Source organism: Elgaria multicarinata, chromosome 14 (genome assembly GCF_023053635.1).
Source record: "Elgaria multicarinata webbii isolate HBS135686 ecotype San Diego chromosome 14, rElgMul1.1.pri, whole genome shotgun sequence".
Taxonomy (NCBI): domain Eukaryota; kingdom Metazoa; phylum Chordata; class Lepidosauria; order Squamata; family Anguidae; genus Elgaria; species Elgaria multicarinata.
In genome coordinates, this window is record NC_086184.1 from 26,884,477 (window position 1) to 26,903,494 (window position 19,018).

The window sequence follows — 19,018 nt, forward strand, 5'->3', positions numbered from 1 at the left end:
TCCTTAGGGCAAAAGCAGTAAGGTAGTGAAAACCAAGCAAATCCGCAACTGTCCACTGAGAACTGAGCACACTCAGTGCCACATAGGATGCAGTGCAATCCTATACATGTCTACTCAGAAGTTAGCCCCATTGGGTTCAATGAGACTTATTCCCAGGTAAGTGTACATAGGATTGCAGCCTAAGTTTATTTTTTTCCTAAGGGTTCGATGACTGGTCTCAATTACACATTACTTAGTTATTACCATTTGGAACTGGAAAACACTGCAATCCTATGCGACCTTACTTGGAAATAAGCCCCATTGAACTCAACGGGGCTTACATCTGAGTAAATATGCACAGGATTGCACTGTAAATGAGTTGCACTTTGTTCTTGGCTAATGTGTCCCATTGTTTTCAATGGACCAAACTGCTACTAACAGTCTGGATGATCCAACCTTTTTTTTTAATTATGTGTGTTGGTGTTTTTTTTTTTTTTTTTTAAAAAAAACAATTTTGTACACTATATATATAGTGTACAAATATATATTATATATATATAATATATATATATATATATATAATATATTTGTACACTATATAATATAGTGTACAAATATATATATATATATTCACATCATTTAAAAAATAATCCATATACAGTATTTATACCCCCTTCCTCTGCCTCCAGAGAGCTCAGTGCAGCTTATGTAGGGTTCCCAAGAGATCTCTCAGAGCCAAACACACATGGCTTTAGTGTCAAGTTGACCTGGGTCTTCCCATCATTTTTTTCGGCCACTGCACATGGCCAAGTCACTAACTGCCACCAATTTCAGTGGACACAGTTGGCTGCAGAATGCCAACATTCTTCACCTAGGCGCATCCAACGGCATTGTTTTCAGAACCTGCCTAGATTTCAGGCGTACATTGCAAAAGAATCATTTGCTCGAGAGGGCTGAGCCAATACCTCGCTGTTTGCTTGAAAGCCTTCCTGAAACTCAGCCATTAACAAAGTTTCCTCTGGAAGAAGGTGCTTTGCTGCAATGTCTTAGTCATGTCGGCCTTGTGTTCTGCTCACCTCAGCAGCCTTTTCTCCCTGTTTCCCTTGGGCAGCGCTGCCCTCAAATGCCCCTTCCTTTTTATTTGCCAAGCCTCCGCCGTCCCCTGCCGTGCAGTCTGAAAACAAGAGCCCGCTGCCGGCTCTCTTCAACAAGGAGGCGAAGAGAAGAAACTTGACCAGCTGCAACACAATTCCAACTTCTCAAATGTCCAACCGGGCGACCATCGGTATTAAAAGGACGTGGATGTTATTACTGCAGGCACGCGATTTCTTAATCCAACTCACGTTTCTCCTTTAAGAGGATAAAAGTCTCTGAGCAGAAGTAGCACGAGAGCTTCATCCACAACAGCGGGTAATGAAGGCGCAATGAACCCATTGCCATTGCCAATTACCAATTCACAGAGACATACGTTTTTCTTTTGGAGAGAGAGATTTTTTAAAAATTAAAAAAAAAAACCCTGCGTGGTAACGGATTTAATTTACTGAATTTGCCCGGATGCTTCGGAGCAAAGGTCTGCATTTGCTGGCAGATAATACAGACACCACCGTTTGGGCAGCCTTCTCCCCAAGGCAAAGGCAGGTGTCGAGCAAAGCCCGGGCCCGGCCAGTCAAGGTGGGGAACGAGGTGATCTTTTCATAGTCTGTCCTGGACAAGAGCTGCTGGGAGCGCAGGACGTCCAAGAGGCGGTTCAAGCAGCCTTCTGTCATACAGCTCAAGATGGTTTCTCGGCCGCAGGCTAGGATGGAGCAGCTCCTTCCTTTGCAGCAAGGTTCTGGCAGACAATGGGGAAAATAAGAAGAAATCAGCAAGCCTTTATTGGGTTCTTTCCTACTCCCAATAACCGCCCTACCCCATCCTTTGAGGGAGATGTCCTACATACCTGACCACAAGGAGCAATTTATATGTCACTCCCCTCCCCCAACCACTGCCACTTCATAGCCTGTGGTCGGGTTCACACATCACAACAACCCAGGTTTGTTTTTTAAGCAGCTCATAACTCAGGGGCACTCTGTGCCTCATGCTGGCTGTGGATTCTGGGAGTTGTAGTCCAACACATCTGGAGGACACCAGGCTTGGAAAGGCTGCTTTACACTGTAAGCTCCTTGGGGCAAGGACTTGTCCTCTTTGACGAGCTACAACACCACGCACAGTGATGGAGCGATTTAAATAACAGCAACTTACTAAGGAAGAAGCCCCATTGAGCTTACTTTACAAGTACATATGCTTGGTTAAGATTACAATAGGCTACCGTCACTCTGGAGCAGGGGGTGGGCAACTTGTGGCCCTCCATATTTGGGCCTATAACTCCCATCAGCTCTAGCCAGCATAGCCAATGGTGAGGAATTATGGGAGTTGTAGGCTAAAATACCTAGAGGCCGAAACATCTACCCCTGCTCTGAGGCATTGTGGGAACTTAAAGGATAACTACACCCAGCTGCCCAGTGCTGCTTGGAGTGCTGTCACTACATCCCCGGAAGTCCACCAATAAAAGAGGGGCTACATCAGAGGACACTTTGCCCAGTCCCCTCCTCAAACCTGGACTCAGCCCTGGGTTCATCTGCCCCCAAATTCTGATTAGTAAGACTCAGGAGGGTTATGCTGGGGTTCCTAGCAATGAGCAAAACTAACAGCCAATTATCGACAGGGCTGGGTCATTGTTTTGACTAGGGGTGTGCATGGACCCCCACTCCGCTTCACTTCCAGATCCGCCATTTTTCGGATCGGGCCGCTCCGCCCCGGCCCCACTCCGCCTATGCCCACTCCGCTCCGCTCGGAGCTCCGGATCGGAGCTCCGTTCCCGGCCCCCCATAGGGGGGGTTACCGGGCCCTGCCGCCATTGCCACCTATGCGGCGACGGTGGCAGAGCCCGGTAAGGGGGAGGGGGGGCCTTACCTGCCTCCGTCCGTGGTCCGTCGCCGTCTTCAATTGAGCCCGCGGTTCCACCAGGAAGTCTGGGCCGCAAGCGGCCCAGACTTCCTGCTGGAACCACGGGCTCAATTGAAGACGCTGATGGACCGCGGACGGAGGCAGGTAAGGGAGAGGAGGGGGGGTACCGGGCCCTGCTGCTGTCGCCGCATGGGCGACAGCAACAGCGGCAGGGCCCGGTAAACCCCACTTACCTTTCCGGCGGAGCTCCGGATCGAGGCGAAGGATCCGCCTTCACCTCGATCCTCTTCGCCACGCTCCGCCGGCCCCCCAATCCTCTTTGCCTCCGCCTTAAGGGCAGGCGAAGCCCCCCGCTCCGCTTCGAATTCGCCGGTCCGATTAGAAGCGGAGCACATCCCTAGTTTTGACTGCCATGCAAGCACAGAAATGGATATTGACATTGATATTGGATGTAAGAAATAGCAACGTCTAAGAACCTTTTGCAGCCCAATCCTATGCCTGTTCACTCAAGGAAGTCCCAGTCCGTTCAATTGGGCTTACTCCCAAGTAGGCATCCATAGGATTGCAGCCTTACTTTGTCTGCCAGCTACAGCCAGACATCATAAAACTGCAGGCTAGTGTGACCTGGATCACTCTTGTTCCAGGAACTTTCTGGCTCATATGACTTGGGCCTGGGGGCATGTTCCCAGAAGCATCACGCAGTTTCAGTACACAGCTTCTTTCTACGGTCACGCACCATGATAAAATTTGTAATGCATTGCAAGCAGTTTTCTCAAAGGGTTGGTTCAAAATAGAATTATCTATCCTTTCAACACCACCTGGCTGCAAAACCATCACCACCATCATCAATCATCACCAATCATCGTCATCTTTTGTTTTTAAATCTCACCTCTTAATGTCTTTTCAGGCCAGTACTGAAGGCTACTGTAAGGAGGGCCGAGGTCGGGTCTCTGCCCGAATTGGGCCAGAGGCTGCTCCCAAGCTTCTGCCTCTTCGCAAAATGGCAAGGTGCTTTCCCCACCCACGCTTAAATCAGGCGTAAGAAGGCTGGGTAAGGAATGTGGAGGAGGACTTGGTCCTTTGCTGCCCCAGGCTGGTTGGCCTGCAAAAATGAATACAAAAAGAAAAATACAGGAAACTGAATCAGGAAAGGATCAGTGGGCCTATGAGTTTCATGAACAACTGAAGCTCCTGCAAAATATTAGAGCATTCACTCAGCCCTATTCGTGGAATACATTATATGGGGTTAAGTTTGTGCACCTAGTAAGGTGGAGAGGAGTTACGAAATTGATTTTCGACCCGCTATATAGGAATAGCAAACTCATTCTCGGAGGGCGGATCCTTATATAGCTGAAACGGCCCCATCCACACACATGAGGGAAGTATCTTCAGACTTGGGTTCAACCCAAGGTTTGTAGAATTATTTCATTGTTTGGTTTCCTGGCTCTGAGCCTGAAGGCAGGACACCACGCTGGGAGCCAGGAAACCCTGCTCCCTGCTCTCTCCTCTTCCCCCTCATAGCCGGTGCGGAGAGAACTACGCCTGTCTACCACTCTGCACTTGCAAAACTGGAGTGTGGGGATGGGGAAAAGGAGGCATTCCCAGGGGCGGGAAAAGGAGGAGACTGGGGACATGGCTATGAGTTATCCCAGCCTTCCCCAACCTCCGTCCCCTCCAACTCCCCCAAATTGCCTGTCTTGCTAAGCTGCAGAGCAGGAGGTATGAGGCACATCTGAGTTCAGAGCCTTACAAATACCCAGGGCGCATCCCCTAGGATTACAATATAACAGAGCAGTGCATTAGGAACAGCTTGAGTAAACAGGCACATCTTCAAGAAGCATCTAAAGTTTGCCATATTTTCTGCCTCTGGGAAAGTGTTCCAGAGGGTGGGAGCCACCACCGAGAAGGCTTGCTTATGTGCCATTACTTCATGAAACACTGATGCTTGTGGAATCAACAGCAAGGCCTCCTCAGGAAATCTCAGGTATTGACTGGGTATATATAGAAGATGGTTTGCTAAGTATCCTGATCTCGAGTTGTTTAGGGCTTTGAATGCCGGCAACAAAACCTCGGCTCGATAGCTACTAGGCAACCAGTGCGGTTCTTTTAATACAGGTGTAATGTGTATATCTGTATAAAATGTATATCTAGGTGCTCCACTGAGTATCCCAGTTGCTGCATTTGCACCAGCTGCCACAAAGCCAGTCCCACACAGAGTATTACAGTTATCTATAGTGACTGAGTACAAAAAAAAAAGAGCCCGAACAGTTTATGGAATGATGCCTGTCTCTTGAGAGGGAGAAACAGGAGGGAAACTGGAATGGAGAAAAGGATACGGCTGCCTCTCTGGCCTTAGCTAGACCTAAGGTTTATACTGGGATCATCTCGGAGTCATCCCTGTTCATGTAAATGACACACAGGATATCCCGGGAGCACTGGGATGATCCCGGGATAAACCTTAGGTCTAGCTAAGGCCTGAGTTATCCTGAACAAGGAGTTGAGTGATATGTTTTAGAGCAGTGGTTCTCAACCTTCCTAATGCCGCGACCCTTTAATACAGTTCCTCATGTTGTGGTGACCCCCAACCATAAAATTATTTTCGTTCTTCTCTACACGATCCATTGTCATGGGATGGTTTGCTAATGAAAATAATACATAACAATAGCTTTGATAATACAAAAGATGATACATGACATAGTTCAGTCAATACAGTTTCCTAAGACCATCGGAAATATGTGTTTTCCAATGGTCTTAAGCGACCCTTGTGAAAGGGTCGTTCGACCCCCAAAGGGGTCCCGACCCACAGGTTGAGAACTGCTGAGCTAGAGGGTCATGCGGAAGGGGAAGGAATTACAGAGGACACCAAGGCTCTGTCCCCAGAAAACCAGAGGTCTTTTTCAGCCACTCCTCTGGTTTCCAAGATTTCAGGAGGTGCTTCCAATGCATACATTTTGCAGCAATAAGGACTAGAAACCTGCATTTTAAATAAAGCTAATATCCTACACTCAACACCAGTTTCTGTGCTCCTACAAAAAAATTATGTTCTCTGTGCTAATATATCTGTCAAGCAATATAAAACACACACACCTTAAACCCCCCCCCCCCCAAAAAAAACTATTTATCCTTATATTTTATGATAAGGTCTGCTTTGCACCTTCTCTGCCCACATCCTTAAGGTGTATGAAGGGAAGCAGGCCAGTATGTCTGTTTGGAATCTCCGAAGATGCTCTTTGAGCAAGCTTTGGAGAGATTTCCTGGATGCATTTTCCATATATTCCCAGACACTTCCCTGCATCTCTTAAAAACAAAGTAGGGGAGAAGTCAGAAGGGAAGCAACTCTAAGATGACCTTTAAACTTTAGACTTGTTTGTTCAGACTTGTTCTGCATCCTGCTGACACGTTAGGATCCTGTTAGAAAAATATTGTCGTGGGACAAAGCCAGCCAGGTTCCAGCGACACCTAAGTTTTGGCTGCACACCTAGACTTTGACTGGATTCACTCACGTGACATTTCTCCTTCCTCAGAACAACAGAGGAGCCAACTTAAGAGCAGCACTCCATATCTGGTCAGCCAGAGGAAGGATGTTGCAGATTACAGCCATCCGTTTGATTATAGCTACGTAAGATAGACGGCTTTATTACTTGTTGTCTGGACTCAAGTTGGTTTTGGAAAGTCATCTCACTTCAGCAAAGTTGGGGTGCAAAAGACATGCCCCCTGCTGTACTTTTTGCCAATTTACTGTTTACTTTGCCAATTTTACTATTAATTTACTATTAATAGTATAATTTAATATTACATTTATATTCTGTTTTTCTTCCTATTCCAAATAACCCAAGGAGTATTGCATGGCCCATTTTATCCTCACAACAACCCTATGAGGTAGGTCTGGCTGAGAGTCAGTGACTGGTCCAGTGAGCTTCATGGCAGGTGTCTTCCCAGCCCAACACTATAACCACTACACCACCCTGCAGGTCTTTTGTTACTAAACTGAGAGTAGCCACAGCCTAATCATAGTGGGGGCAAGGGTGGGTGTAGGGGTTGAATGGTCTCTTACACAGTTATCTGGTCTGTTCAATCCTATGTGGTCATTGCTTTCCTCTACCCTCCACATTCCTTTTTCCTTTCGTACCATGCCTCTGAGATTGTGAGGCTGCAGGCAGAGGATATCTTATCTTTTAACCTCTCTTAATTTTAAGTTTTAAAATTAAAACTGTGAACCACCCAGAGAGCTTCGGCTATTGGGCGGTATAGAAATGAAATAAATAATAAATAAATAAATAAAATAAGTTTTAGGCACTTTTAAGTGTTAAAAATAATCATTTCCCTCCAGTCTTCCAGGAAACAGAAGTAAAGCATGTCACACAATACAGATACTTCATGCCAAAGAGAAGAAGAAGGTCTCTGAAACTACTGAGGGTTATGTGCTACCTCCAGTATCTGAGGCAGTAAGCCTGTGTGCACCAGTTGCTGGGGAACATGGGTGGGAGGGTGCTGTTGCACCATGTCCTGCTTGTTCATCCCTGGCTGATGGCTGGTTGGCCACTGTGTGAACAGAGTGCTGGACTAGATGGACCCTCGGTCTGATCCAGCAGGGCTCTTCTTACGTTCGTACAACAGTGGAAATTGAAGAAGGGCGGCACATATATGACTGATGAAAAAGGATGTATTTTTGAGACTTGAAGCCACCCCATCCATTAGCTCAGCTGGGATCACGCACAGGAGAGAACCAGGGAGCAGGGGAGATTCCAAGTTGTCAATTCAATCCCGCAAGTGGCCTTTGCTGCATGAATGCCATGAAGCAAGAACAAATGAATGGGAGCCCAGCGTTTGTCCTCTCCTAAAAGAGGTGCACGATTAACTGCAGATTGCCAAAGCGAAACAGAATTGGGTCTCTTCTCTGGGCAGGGAATGGCCTCTTGCACACCAGAAAATGGGAGTGTTACCATTTTCAAGTGGGCAAAAAAGGTTAAACACAGGCTCGCATGACATTATGAAAGCTGCTGACATGTTACTGGGGTCCAAACGAGTGGGGAGGCGTCTGTCATACGGTTTGCCCTTGTGTGGTTGATTTCAAATAGCTCCCATCCCAAACAGATCAGGACTGTGGCATGGGAGGAAGGGGACTTTGACCCTTTGATCCCCTTCCATGGTCATGATGGGAAACGCCCCTCCTTCTCATCCCATCCCTGTTTTAATGGATTTAAGAGTTAATAAAATGTTACCTTTTTCAAAGGCCGTGTCATGAAGGGTTTTACTGGCGAGGAATGTCTGGTTACCGTCTTTGCCTGGCCCTCCTTCACTTGACAAGCTCTGGGCTCTCAGAGTAATTTTCTTGCTGGGCCCATTGTTGTTCTGAGCACAGATTGCCTGCGGCAAACAACCAGGAACAATAACATTATTTCAGATATTAATAAATGTGCTGACTTTCCATTTTATCTGCAAAATGTAATGCAAACTGATGACAATGAATCTCTGATGGTCCCAACTGCTGGTCCGCTGGCCCTCTACCACTTAGGCTATGAGCCACGTGAAACAGCTCTGTGGTTTTACATTGTGCAGATGCAATGGTGATGAAATAAAGTTTTCTCACAGCCACAAAGTAGGCCCTAAAATGGGCTGTCCCTTATGTTTGCTCATTGTGCATGTCCTCCTAAACTACCTACCGGTTTCTTGGAAGTTAACACATGGCCAGCGCAAATGGATTTTCTGAGCCCTTATGACAGCTAAAAGACTTTTACTATTACGTGGAAGGATAAATGCTCACCTTTCATAATGCAATGGATTGAGGACTTAACACCATTTTCAACATTTGAACTGGTGTTATAGTGGCTTTAGCTAGACCTACTGGGTCTAGCGGGACGGAGGGGTGAAGATCCCGTGATATTGTTATAGTGAGATCTCCCCCTCTGTTCACACGCTGCACGTGATGACCTCAGAGGGAGAGGCACTTAAAGGTCACCTGGGAATGTATAAGGGAAGGTGGTCTGCTATGATTCTGCATTTCGGCCGAGGACATCTAGGAGTGATTGTATCAATAGCCCTAGTCAGTTCCTGTTTCCAGAAGTTAATCAGTACACCAGCAAGAGCACTGGCCAGTTTTGTGGGAAATTCCTCCGGTGACATCAGGAAATAGCTGGGAATGTTTAGCTTAGAAAAACGTTGATTAAGGGGAGACATGATAGAGGTGTACAAAAATACATGAGCAGGATCCTGCTATGAACACCAATAAGTTACTTGTGTTGTTGTGTAGGGGGTAATACCTGCCTTAACTAAGAACAGCCCTCAGAGCTTTGGGAGAATATCATAAACACATGGAGCTTCTCTCATGAGCGATTTACGGCATTCTCATGACTGGCCACCCACTGAAGTTTGTGGGTCCTTTACATGATGTTGTCAACCTCCAGGGCGTCTCCTGTGCTTTCCCTCGGTAATCTTGCTAATGGAAATAATGCAGTTTTTAAAATAACTGTGGGATTATTACCACCACTAGATGGTGCTTTTTCATTGAACTTCATGGAGTATTACTCAGAGGGGAAGTTTTCAATTACAAATCACATGGACACCATCTAAAAGAGACAGTAGTGAATGTGGAAAGGCCCAAGAAAAAGAACCCTGGTAAGGCTGCATGTTTTTTCCTGAATGTAGGGACATCCAGTGAATCAGGGAAGGGCCATTGCTCAGTGGTGGAACACCTGCTTTGCATGCTGAAGGCTCAGTCCTTGGCATCTCCAGCTAGGGCTGAGAAGGGCTCCTGTATGAAATCCTGGGGAGACATTGCCAGTCAGTGTAGCCCAGGAGTGTTCAGCCCAAAGACCAAATTCAATTTCAGAGAAGCTCTTGGAGGCCACATTCCAGTGGTGGGTGTGCCCAAAGGCAAAAAAGGGTAGGCCCAAAATACCCCCAAATACCTTTTAGAATGGGGAAAACCTGGTGAAAGCCAGGAGACCACCGAACGACTGATGGTCAGAGGAAAGAGGCAGGGACATACAGGGAACCAGAGGTACAGCACACCTGGTATAGACAATACTGAGCTAGAGAGACCAATGGTCTGTATTGGCGTACAGCAACTTTCTATGTTCCAGTGCTCACCTCCAAATTATGCATGTCTGTTTCCAGAACATGAGAAACAGGGCCTTTAGCAGCATCTATCGCACAATCCTGAAAGAGAGAAATACAGCATGAAACTGTGTTCGTGGCGGTGTGGGTACAACCCGGAAAATGCCATCCTAAAAATTATGAACACTAAATGACTCATGATCTCTTTTTCTTTTTGGGAGAACTATTGCTCTGTAGTTTCCTTCCTTGGTTCCTTGCCAAGAGACATGCACAGCAAAGTTTATCCATATCTTGTTTACTCTTTAAAACATCCTTCCCCAAACTGGTGGTCTCCAGATGTGTTGCACTACAACTTTCATCAAATATTATTTACAATATTTCTATACCGCTCCCTACCCAAGGATGTCAGAGCGGTAAACAGTTGAGATAGAAGAATAAAAGGAGAATAAAAACATCATTAACAAATACGTTTTAAAAGAACAGGTACAGATTAAACCAAGGCCAGTTGTTCCGGGAAAGCTTCTTAAAACAACGATGTTTTCAGGAGGCACCGAAAACAATACAATGTTGGTGCCTGCCTGATCTCCAGAGGGAGTTCCTTAGGAAGGGGGCCACTACACAGAAGGCTCTTCTCCTGGTGGACTCCAGTTGGACCACAGGTCCATGTGGAACCACCAGGAGCATACCCTCAGATGACCTCAGTGAATGAGCAGGAGATGGTAACCTTCTTCTCCGTGCCTAAATATCTCCAGTTGCCTCTCCATCTTAAGTCATCTTAGATGCTGGTCCTGCTACTTACTGAACAACCAGGTAGTCATATCCAACACAGTGCACTGGGAAACTCAAGGGCATCCTTTTCAATAGCACTGACGTTCTTCTGTAAAGCACTGAGGCCTATGAATTCCACAGCTGGCCCTCTCTCTTACAGCTACCCTTTGATGACTTTAGGACCCAGGTGTATACATATGGGAAGTAGCATCTTTCAAATACTGAGGTCCTAACCTTTGAAGGGTTTTACAAGTCAAAATCAGCACTTTGAATTGAGCCCCAAAATGAACCAGGAGCTGGTTATAAATATATACATTCTATACAATCTCTCTCTCTCTCTCTCTCTCTCTCTCAAATTACATGAACAAATTTAGAATATTTATAGATACACAGATAGTTATAAGTTGAGGTTCACAGTGGTTAAATACATGAATTACATTATGATGATATATTTAAAACCTATTGCTTTTATTCCAGAACTATTCTCAACAGAATTTATTCTACATATGCCAAAGTAGTTGCAGGACAATATGTTGTAAGAGAGACTAGTATCAAGTCCTGATGCCTTGTACAGTCTTTGATTAGTCAGTACTCCTTAACCCAGTTCTGCAAAATAGAAATAATAGCACCTTACATCTGAGAAAAAACAAACAAAAGAATTTAAAGCTTTATTTAATTTTTTGAGGATTAGCGGGAAAAAGTTGCGTGGATCATACACACTAGGGGGGATTCCACACGTCGTACTGAGGGCGCTTCCATGCGCCCCCAGTGCGCACCAAAAGCGATCGTGTAGCTTGCCTGTTCGAAGAGACGAAGAAGAGGCGTCCTTGCCGCCGCCCACCTACCTCCTCGCCGGCCGGGTCGGAGAGCTCGGCGGAAGAAGGCGGGGTGGAGAGCGGAGCTCTCCACCCCGCCTTCTTCCGCCGAGCTCTCCGACCCGGCCGGCGAGGAGGTAGGTGGGTGGCGGCGGCAAGGACGCCTCTTCCTCGTCTCTTCGAACAGGCAAGCTACACGATCGCTTTGGGTGCGCACTGGGGGCGCACGGAAGCGCTCTCAGTACGACGTGTGGAATCCCCCAAAAGCATACCGCAAAGCCTCCTGACCATCATGGCACTTGGCATCTAAGCTTTTATTGTAGTTTTGAAACAGATGAACCACAGCAAATCAAGCTGGACACAGGAGATCTAAACCCCAACAGGGACAACTCACCTTTGCATGAATCAAATTGTAAATTGCATCAGACATCATCTCCTTCCCAAATGTTCCGAGAATATTCCGTAGAAGTGCTGTGCATTCTGTAGAAGGAAAAATGCATGAATTGTATGTAGGTGTCAGTATATTGCTAAGTTCAAATCTTTGTTTTGGGACCCATTTAGAGTCCAAAGCTCCATTTAGAGTCCAAATTTCTGCCCCCATGGGTGCTAATGAAGAAGCAGGTTGCAATGACAAAGAGGAGGAGCAACTCCAGGGGGATCTTCTCAGTGGGTCATTGGCAGGTGCCCAGTCCACACCTACTCTACACGCCAGCCCTGACGTGAGTGCCCACGAAATGGTGCCTCTATCTTCCTGACTGTTAGAGCAGTATGACAATGGAACCAATTGCCTAGGGAGGTTGTGGGCTCTCCCACACTAGAGGCCTTCAAGAGGCAGCTGGACAACCATCTGTCAGGGATGCTTTAAGGTGGATTCCTGCATTGAGCAGGGGGTTAGTCTCGATGGCCTCATAGGCCCCTTCCAACTCTACTATTCTATGATTCTATGAAAGATTTTGCCAGAGATGTGCAAATGCTAACGTTTACCTGCGGCTCTTGGCCTATAACTGGGCTCTTCATGCCAGCACAGAAGGATGAGCTGCAGTAGCTTGTTGCGATGCGGCAGGCTGTATGGTATGAACTCTGGCTCAATCCCAGGCCGCACGCCGTTGCAGACGCACGTCACGGCTTCCAGCAAAGTCTTCTTTCCTGCAGCGGGAAAATAAAATATTGTTTTACAGAAGTGCAGGAAGCCTTGTATCAACAGCCTGTAGGTTTGTACTGGCAGATCTAACAACTTCTGTGTGCAAATCCTATTTCCACTGATATCCAAAGAAAGCACACCAGAGGGCAGCACAAAACTGGAAGCAACTGTAGAGACTTTGATTTTCCATCCATTCTTGGTAGCCTGTAGGTCTTGTCTGTAAATGCAGATCCCAGACGGGGATTACGGAACACCTGGAGAAAACCAAATCTGGCCATGTGCTACAGCTGTGCCGCTATTTCTGGGGAGGGGGGTCACTCAGATAGCAGGGAGCTGCCTAATCCAGCTGAAGACTGGTACCAGGCATGGAAAGAAGACATAGAGAAGGGACAGCCACAGAAGTTTGGGAGCCCCCACCCCACCCCAAATCTCAGAAAATAACTTGCAGATGTAGTTACAAGACATAATGCAAAGAGCTCTTTTGAGCTCCGTCAGGTGAGTGTTTTTTTAAAAAAAATTATTAAACATCAATACAAATCAATACAGCAATACAAATAATACAATACCACATGATACACAATAATATAAAGTAAACATTTGATCATACTTAACATAAAAGTGCTCCCCCCACCCAAGGGATCTTATTCATGTTTCCAGAATCTCATTGCTTCCTCTGGAGGTGTTTTCCCTCTCCCCTTTAATAAAACAAATTCTAGAAACTGTTTCCATATTCCCTCGAAATCATTCGTTTTTATCATCCCTCTTCTAACTTTTATATTACATGTTAATTTAAAATTAATAGCAATATCCCATATTTCTTTATACCAATCTTCTATATGATAATCCCCTTGAACCTTCCAGTTTCTAGATATCATTAATCTTGCTGCTGTTAACGAATTCATTATCAATTCTTTTGTCTCTTTAGTACAATTCAGTTCTCCATATAATGATAACAATGCCATTATAGGTGTCTCTTCAATCTCAATTTCTAAAATTTCTTTTATCTCATTAAACACCATTTTCCATAATTTTTGTACAAATTCGCATTCCCACCACATATGTAAATACGTTCCTTTCTTTTGACAACCTTTCCAGCACCTTGCTGAATTCATCATATTTATTTTATTTAATCTTACCAGGGTTAGGTGCCACCTCCATACAATCTTATAATAATTTTCTTTTATCCTCACAGACATATTTCTCAACACTCTTTGTTTCCATATCCCTTCCCAACTCTGTTGCCCTATTTGTTCCTTCAAATCAGTTTCCCAAACCACCTTGACTACACTTTCCGTCTCCCCCTTTTCCACTAGTATTCTATATATTTCACTCGTTAACCCTTTTATTAATTTATTTTCCCTTTTCTAAATTTCTTTTTTTAAGATCAGCTCCTCAAATTTCGTAATCGCTCTACACTCTCCCAGGTGAGTCTTTTTATTGCACGCTCATTACTGGGCACTCACAGTTTTTTGCAGGTCCCTCTCACAACATCATCTGTCTGCCAAGTGTAAGTTTCCACGATCTCCTGCTATGTGCAGGAGAAGCAGCGGGATCAAAATGGCCCACTGTGGCGTTAGCTAGACCTAAGGTTTATCCCGGGATCGTCCCAGGGTCATCCCTGTTCATGTAAACATTTTTAAACGAGGAAGATGGTATAGTATGGCATATTTTTAAAGGATTTGTGGCGTGTTTATAGATGTTCCCTCATGTGAAAGCCAGGAGAAAAAGATCAAAGCATATTGTATAGAAGGAAGGACAGTCAGAGAATAGGATAGTAAAACAGCCCTTAATTGCAAATGCCTACCTTTCCATGGCTTCTGTCTGCTGAGGGTTTCCCAACACATCATTCCAAAGCTAGGCACAAATATTAAGAGAAAAACACAAGTTATTTTGGAATACCTGCTGTCTGAAGCAAGCTCATAAGGCTCAGAAATTGCTATGCAACCCACCCACCCCATCTTTTTTTCCACCCTCTTTGACAGCATTGAGCCAATGTGGCCTAGTGGCTAAAGTGTTGGACTGAGAGTCGGGAGATCTGGGTTCTAGTCCCCACTCAGCCATGGAAACCCAACTGGGTGACTTTGGGCCAGTCGCACACTGTCAGCCCAACCCACCTCACAGGGTTGTTGTTATGAGGATAAAATGGAGAGGAGGAGGATTATGTATGCCGCCTTGGGTTCCTTGGAGGAAAAAAGGCGGGATATAAATGCAATAAAATAAATAAATAAATAAATAAATAAATAAATAACACACACACCCTAGGCAGGTTTGGAAACACTAGCTACCAAAAAGTCACAATATTTTGGGCTTTGAAAAAAAAAGGAGAGTAAACCAAGAGTATACAAAATGACAGAAATGTACAAAATGATGCATGGTGCAGAGAAAGTGGACAGGCCTCTCTGATAATACACATACTTTGTGGGATCACCGTGGGAGATTCAGGACAAGAGTAAAGGAAGGACTTCTTCACACAGTGCATTAGCTATGGAATTTACTACCACAACATCTGGTAATGGCAACCAACTTGGACAGATCTTCAAAGTGGGCTTAGACAAATTCTTGACAGATAAGGCTATCAGTGGATACTTGTTAGGATGGCTCTCTAATACCTCCAAGATCAGAGGCATGTGTACCATTCGCTGGGGAACCCAAGTGAAAGGGTACTATCAATGCTCAATGTGGGTTTTCCATCAGCATATGTGTGGCCACTATAGAGAAACAGGATGCTGTATCAGATAGACCTTTTGTCTGATCCAGCAGGGCTGATCTTATGTAGCTTCTCCAAGTATTGGGTTAGTCCAGACTATCCTTAGCTTTCAAGTCCTCCAGTTCTATAAGCTCTTCCACAGTCAAAAGAAAAAGTGGTTTGAGCCTTTCCAGGAATGGCGGTGGGGTTGGGAGAAGGATTTTCAGTATTTGTTCAGCACCAGGTTGGGGCAGGTGGCCTCCTAGCGTCATGCCATTGGTCCATCTAGAAATCTCAAGTGAGGAGATTCCGTCTTGAAAGGCAAAGCTCACCTGTAAACATCGCCTTCTTGCGAGAAGCTCCCTCCCTGAAGTATTTCAGGGCAGAGACAGAGCAAATCCCAGCAACTTCTGTTGTTACAGTTCTCCAGGACAGACCTTAGCTGCTGCCTTCTCCAGGTCTTTAGGCCATAATCTGATATCTGCAAGAAGGAAGTACGGCTTGAAAAACAGGATATGCCATTAGCCAGGTCAACAAAGCCCCTTGTGCAACTAAAGGTATAATTGTATGCATGTTTAGACAGAAAGAAGTCCTACCTTTTTCTGTCTAAACATGTAAAGAATGGTGCCTTATATCTTTTTCAACTGAGTGATTTGTTAAAAATCTGTTGTACTGTAAATTATAAGGAAATGAGACAGTAAATTATGCTAAAAGTGCCCACCTTAGCTCTGTACTCTAGAGTTAGCAGGACATTGGAGGGTTTGAGGCTGTGGTGTAGGACAGGTGGCTCCAAGCTGTGTAGATGACTTAGACCTTCTGCCACATCTGACAGGATTCTCACACATAGAGGAAAAGGCAGTTCTGGGTAGAGTTCATGCTAAAAGAAAAAAAGACCACAAATATATTGGTTGCGTTCATCCATAATGATAAGACAGGAATGTCGGCAAGTCCCAGCTTACTCCTCCTGTTACGGTAAGTAGGTAAACAAACCAGGAATGGTTTGCTTTGTGTGATGTCCAAACCTTGGATAATGGATTATTGTGTCCTTTCCAAGTTAAGATCAACAAACCACCATTTTTGTTGGATTATGAATCCTGGTTTATTTGGGAACAACAAACCAGAATCCTGGGTTTGAATGTCACACAAAGCAAACAATTTCTGGTGTGTTTACCTGCTTGAGCTAGTGGGAGGTATGAACGGGCCTTCATCTTCATTCAAAGTAAGTCATGATATGGCCAGGCAGCCTGGCTTGTTATGTAAATGTAGCCCTTATTTCAGAGTTAAACTCAGTTCTGCCACTATTCTATTTTTCTCTCTTGCTTTAGTCTAAATTAAGGTCATGTGAATTACAACATACACCATATAAAACTTTATCTGCTCTACAAAACCACCGGCAGTACGATCAGGGCTCTTTTACACCGAAGGCTGAATCAATTTTGGCAACACTCTTGAAGCCCATATTCCAGTAGTGGGAGGGGCTAAAGGCAAAGGGGTGGGGCCGAAATACCAGAATATTTTAATTTAAAGCTTTTACTGCCAATAACTTAGGGTGACCATATTTGGGAAACCAAAAAAGAGGACACCTAGGCCAGATCTACACTATTGCTTTAAAGCGCTTTATAACAGTTTTATAGCGCTTTAAAGCAGTTAAAGCGCTTTATAACTGTTATAAAGCGCTTTAAAGCAGTAGTGTAGATCCGGCCCTAGTGTGTGTGTGGGGAAGCAGCTTTCTGAGTCCTGCAGAAAGTACGTTATTCCCCCGCCACCTTAAAGAACCCGATTGGAGTGGAGGAGGGGAAAGGATTTCATTCTGCACCACCACCATCCACTCCAATTGGGGCCTTTTCTATAATGTCCACGAATGACCCACTTTCCCCTTTAAGACCTCAATTGGAGCTCGGGGTGGGGGAATGATGTGCCTCAAGAAAGCATGTCACTCCCTCCTGCCATGCTAATGGCAGCCTTAAAGGGGAAGGTGTGTCATTCCAGGACATTATTGAAAATTATAGAAAATCCCCCGACACCATGGAAAGAACAAAAACCAGGACAAATCCGGGGAAATCCTGACAGTTGGTCACCCTACAATAACTAATCCTTAGGAGAGAGAGAGAGAGAGAGTAAGCTGCCCCAAAGCTTGGAAACTACCAAATGATCAGTGTTAGGGGAAAAGGGGATGAGGGTCATCTGGAAAACCCCAGAGGACCTGATTTTGGCACCTGGCCTGAGGTTGTGCACCTGTGCTATATATGTTGACTTAACCCAACTGTTCCCATTTCTTCGCCTCTGGGTTGTTCCGCCCTCCTCACACCACACAAGCAAGGCAATGCAAATCTTGTTTTCATTTGCAATTAATTCAGGTCAAGCAAAACAATGTATTAATTCACAAATTGAGTAGCTCACTGCTGGAGTTTCCTACCACGGGATGTAGCTATTGCCATCATCATCATCATCATCATCATCATTATTATTATTATTATTATTATTATTATTATTATTATACGTGGCTTGAGAGCAAAACAAAAACTAAGGCAAATTCATAGAGGATGGGAAGTTCAACATCCATCAGTGATGATAGCTAACTGGGACCCCCATGTGCAGACAATGTTCGTCTCCAAGTAGGAGATGCTGGGAACTTTGTCTTCATGCTCTGCTTGTGAGCTTCCCAGAGGTACCTGATGGCCCACTGTGGACAAGCAGATGCTGGACTAGACCAGCCAGCCACAACCTGGTGCCCTCCAGATGTGTTGGACTGTAACTCCCATAATTCCAAGCCAGCATGACTATAAAAAAGCCCATTTTCCAGCAAGAACTGAGTTCATTCCTCATGTGTACTGTATCTTGTCTAATACATTTCAATAACCACTGCCAATGCATTTTTCCAATAACCACTTGCCCAATTTGAACCATAACCACTGCTAATTTGTGCAATAACCAGTTGACCAATGTGTTTCAACAACCATTGCCTTTTTAAAGGGGGGTTGCATTTTTTTTCAGATGTCAGGCCCACACTGCCTTTGCTGAAGTTAACAGGTGGCATCTCTTCTTCTAGCAAATAAATTTAAATGAGCATTGCACTTAAAACCCCTGTTATATCCTATGATGTCTGATATAGGCTGCTTCCAGTCAGAGAATTTCTGTCGCTAACAATCACAGGGCAGTGTGCATCTATTCTGTCTTTTCTTTCTTTTTCTGGTAATAAAAAGACGGAAGAAGCAGTGGGAAAATACAGGAGGACTACAAATTAAAGATGTTATTGTCCGGACCACCCTGCAAAATTCTGTGAAAAAGGCAGTGTGATTGCATAATAAAAAACTTCACTTGGAACACTCATGTTCGCTACAACTTGTAATTGATCAGTTTAAGCTTTCAGACTGGACATCTTCCCTACATATGAATCTTTGGCCTCCCACATTGGCATAAGGGAGGGGGGGAGAGAGAAGAATGTAGGGACAGTTTTTAAAGCTCAGTTGATTATTTATTTATTTTTTACAGCTTTTAGACCTTGACTTGATCTTACTTTTAAACTGTTAGTTTTATTGTCCCCTGGGCCTATTTGGTGCATTCCTTTCCCTTTCTTATTGTTTTATTATGATTTTATTAGAATGTAAGCCAGGGTGTTGCTGTTTT

At 44.9% G+C, this 19,018-nt stretch overlaps 1 protein-coding gene across 1 annotated transcript in view; it reads right to left on the reverse strand.

Annotated features, from left to right (window-relative positions):
• Window positions 1-654: 654 nt before the first annotated feature.
• LOC134408625 (receptor-interacting serine/threonine-protein kinase 2-like) overlaps window positions 655-19,018 on the reverse strand; it is a 29,017-nt gene continuing 10,653 nt past the window's right edge. Inside the window, exons 4-12 of the mRNA XM_063140975.1 lie at window positions 16,113-16,268; window positions 15,724-15,872; window positions 14,510-14,559; window positions 12,549-12,710; window positions 11,959-12,044; window positions 10,015-10,083; window positions 8,148-8,292; window positions 3,815-4,027; window positions 655-1,810 (exon numbers count right to left, since the gene is read on the reverse strand). Of these exons, the coding sequence (XP_062997045.1) occupies window positions 1,512-1,810; window positions 3,815-4,027; window positions 8,148-8,292; window positions 10,015-10,083; window positions 11,959-12,044; window positions 12,549-12,710; window positions 14,510-14,559; window positions 15,724-15,872; window positions 16,113-16,268 (1,329 nt within the window). The 3' untranslated portion in view covers window positions 655-1,511. The remainder of the gene's footprint in view (window positions 1,811-3,814; window positions 4,028-8,147; window positions 8,293-10,014; window positions 10,084-11,958; window positions 12,045-12,548; window positions 12,711-14,509; window positions 14,560-15,723; window positions 15,873-16,112; window positions 16,269-19,018) is intronic.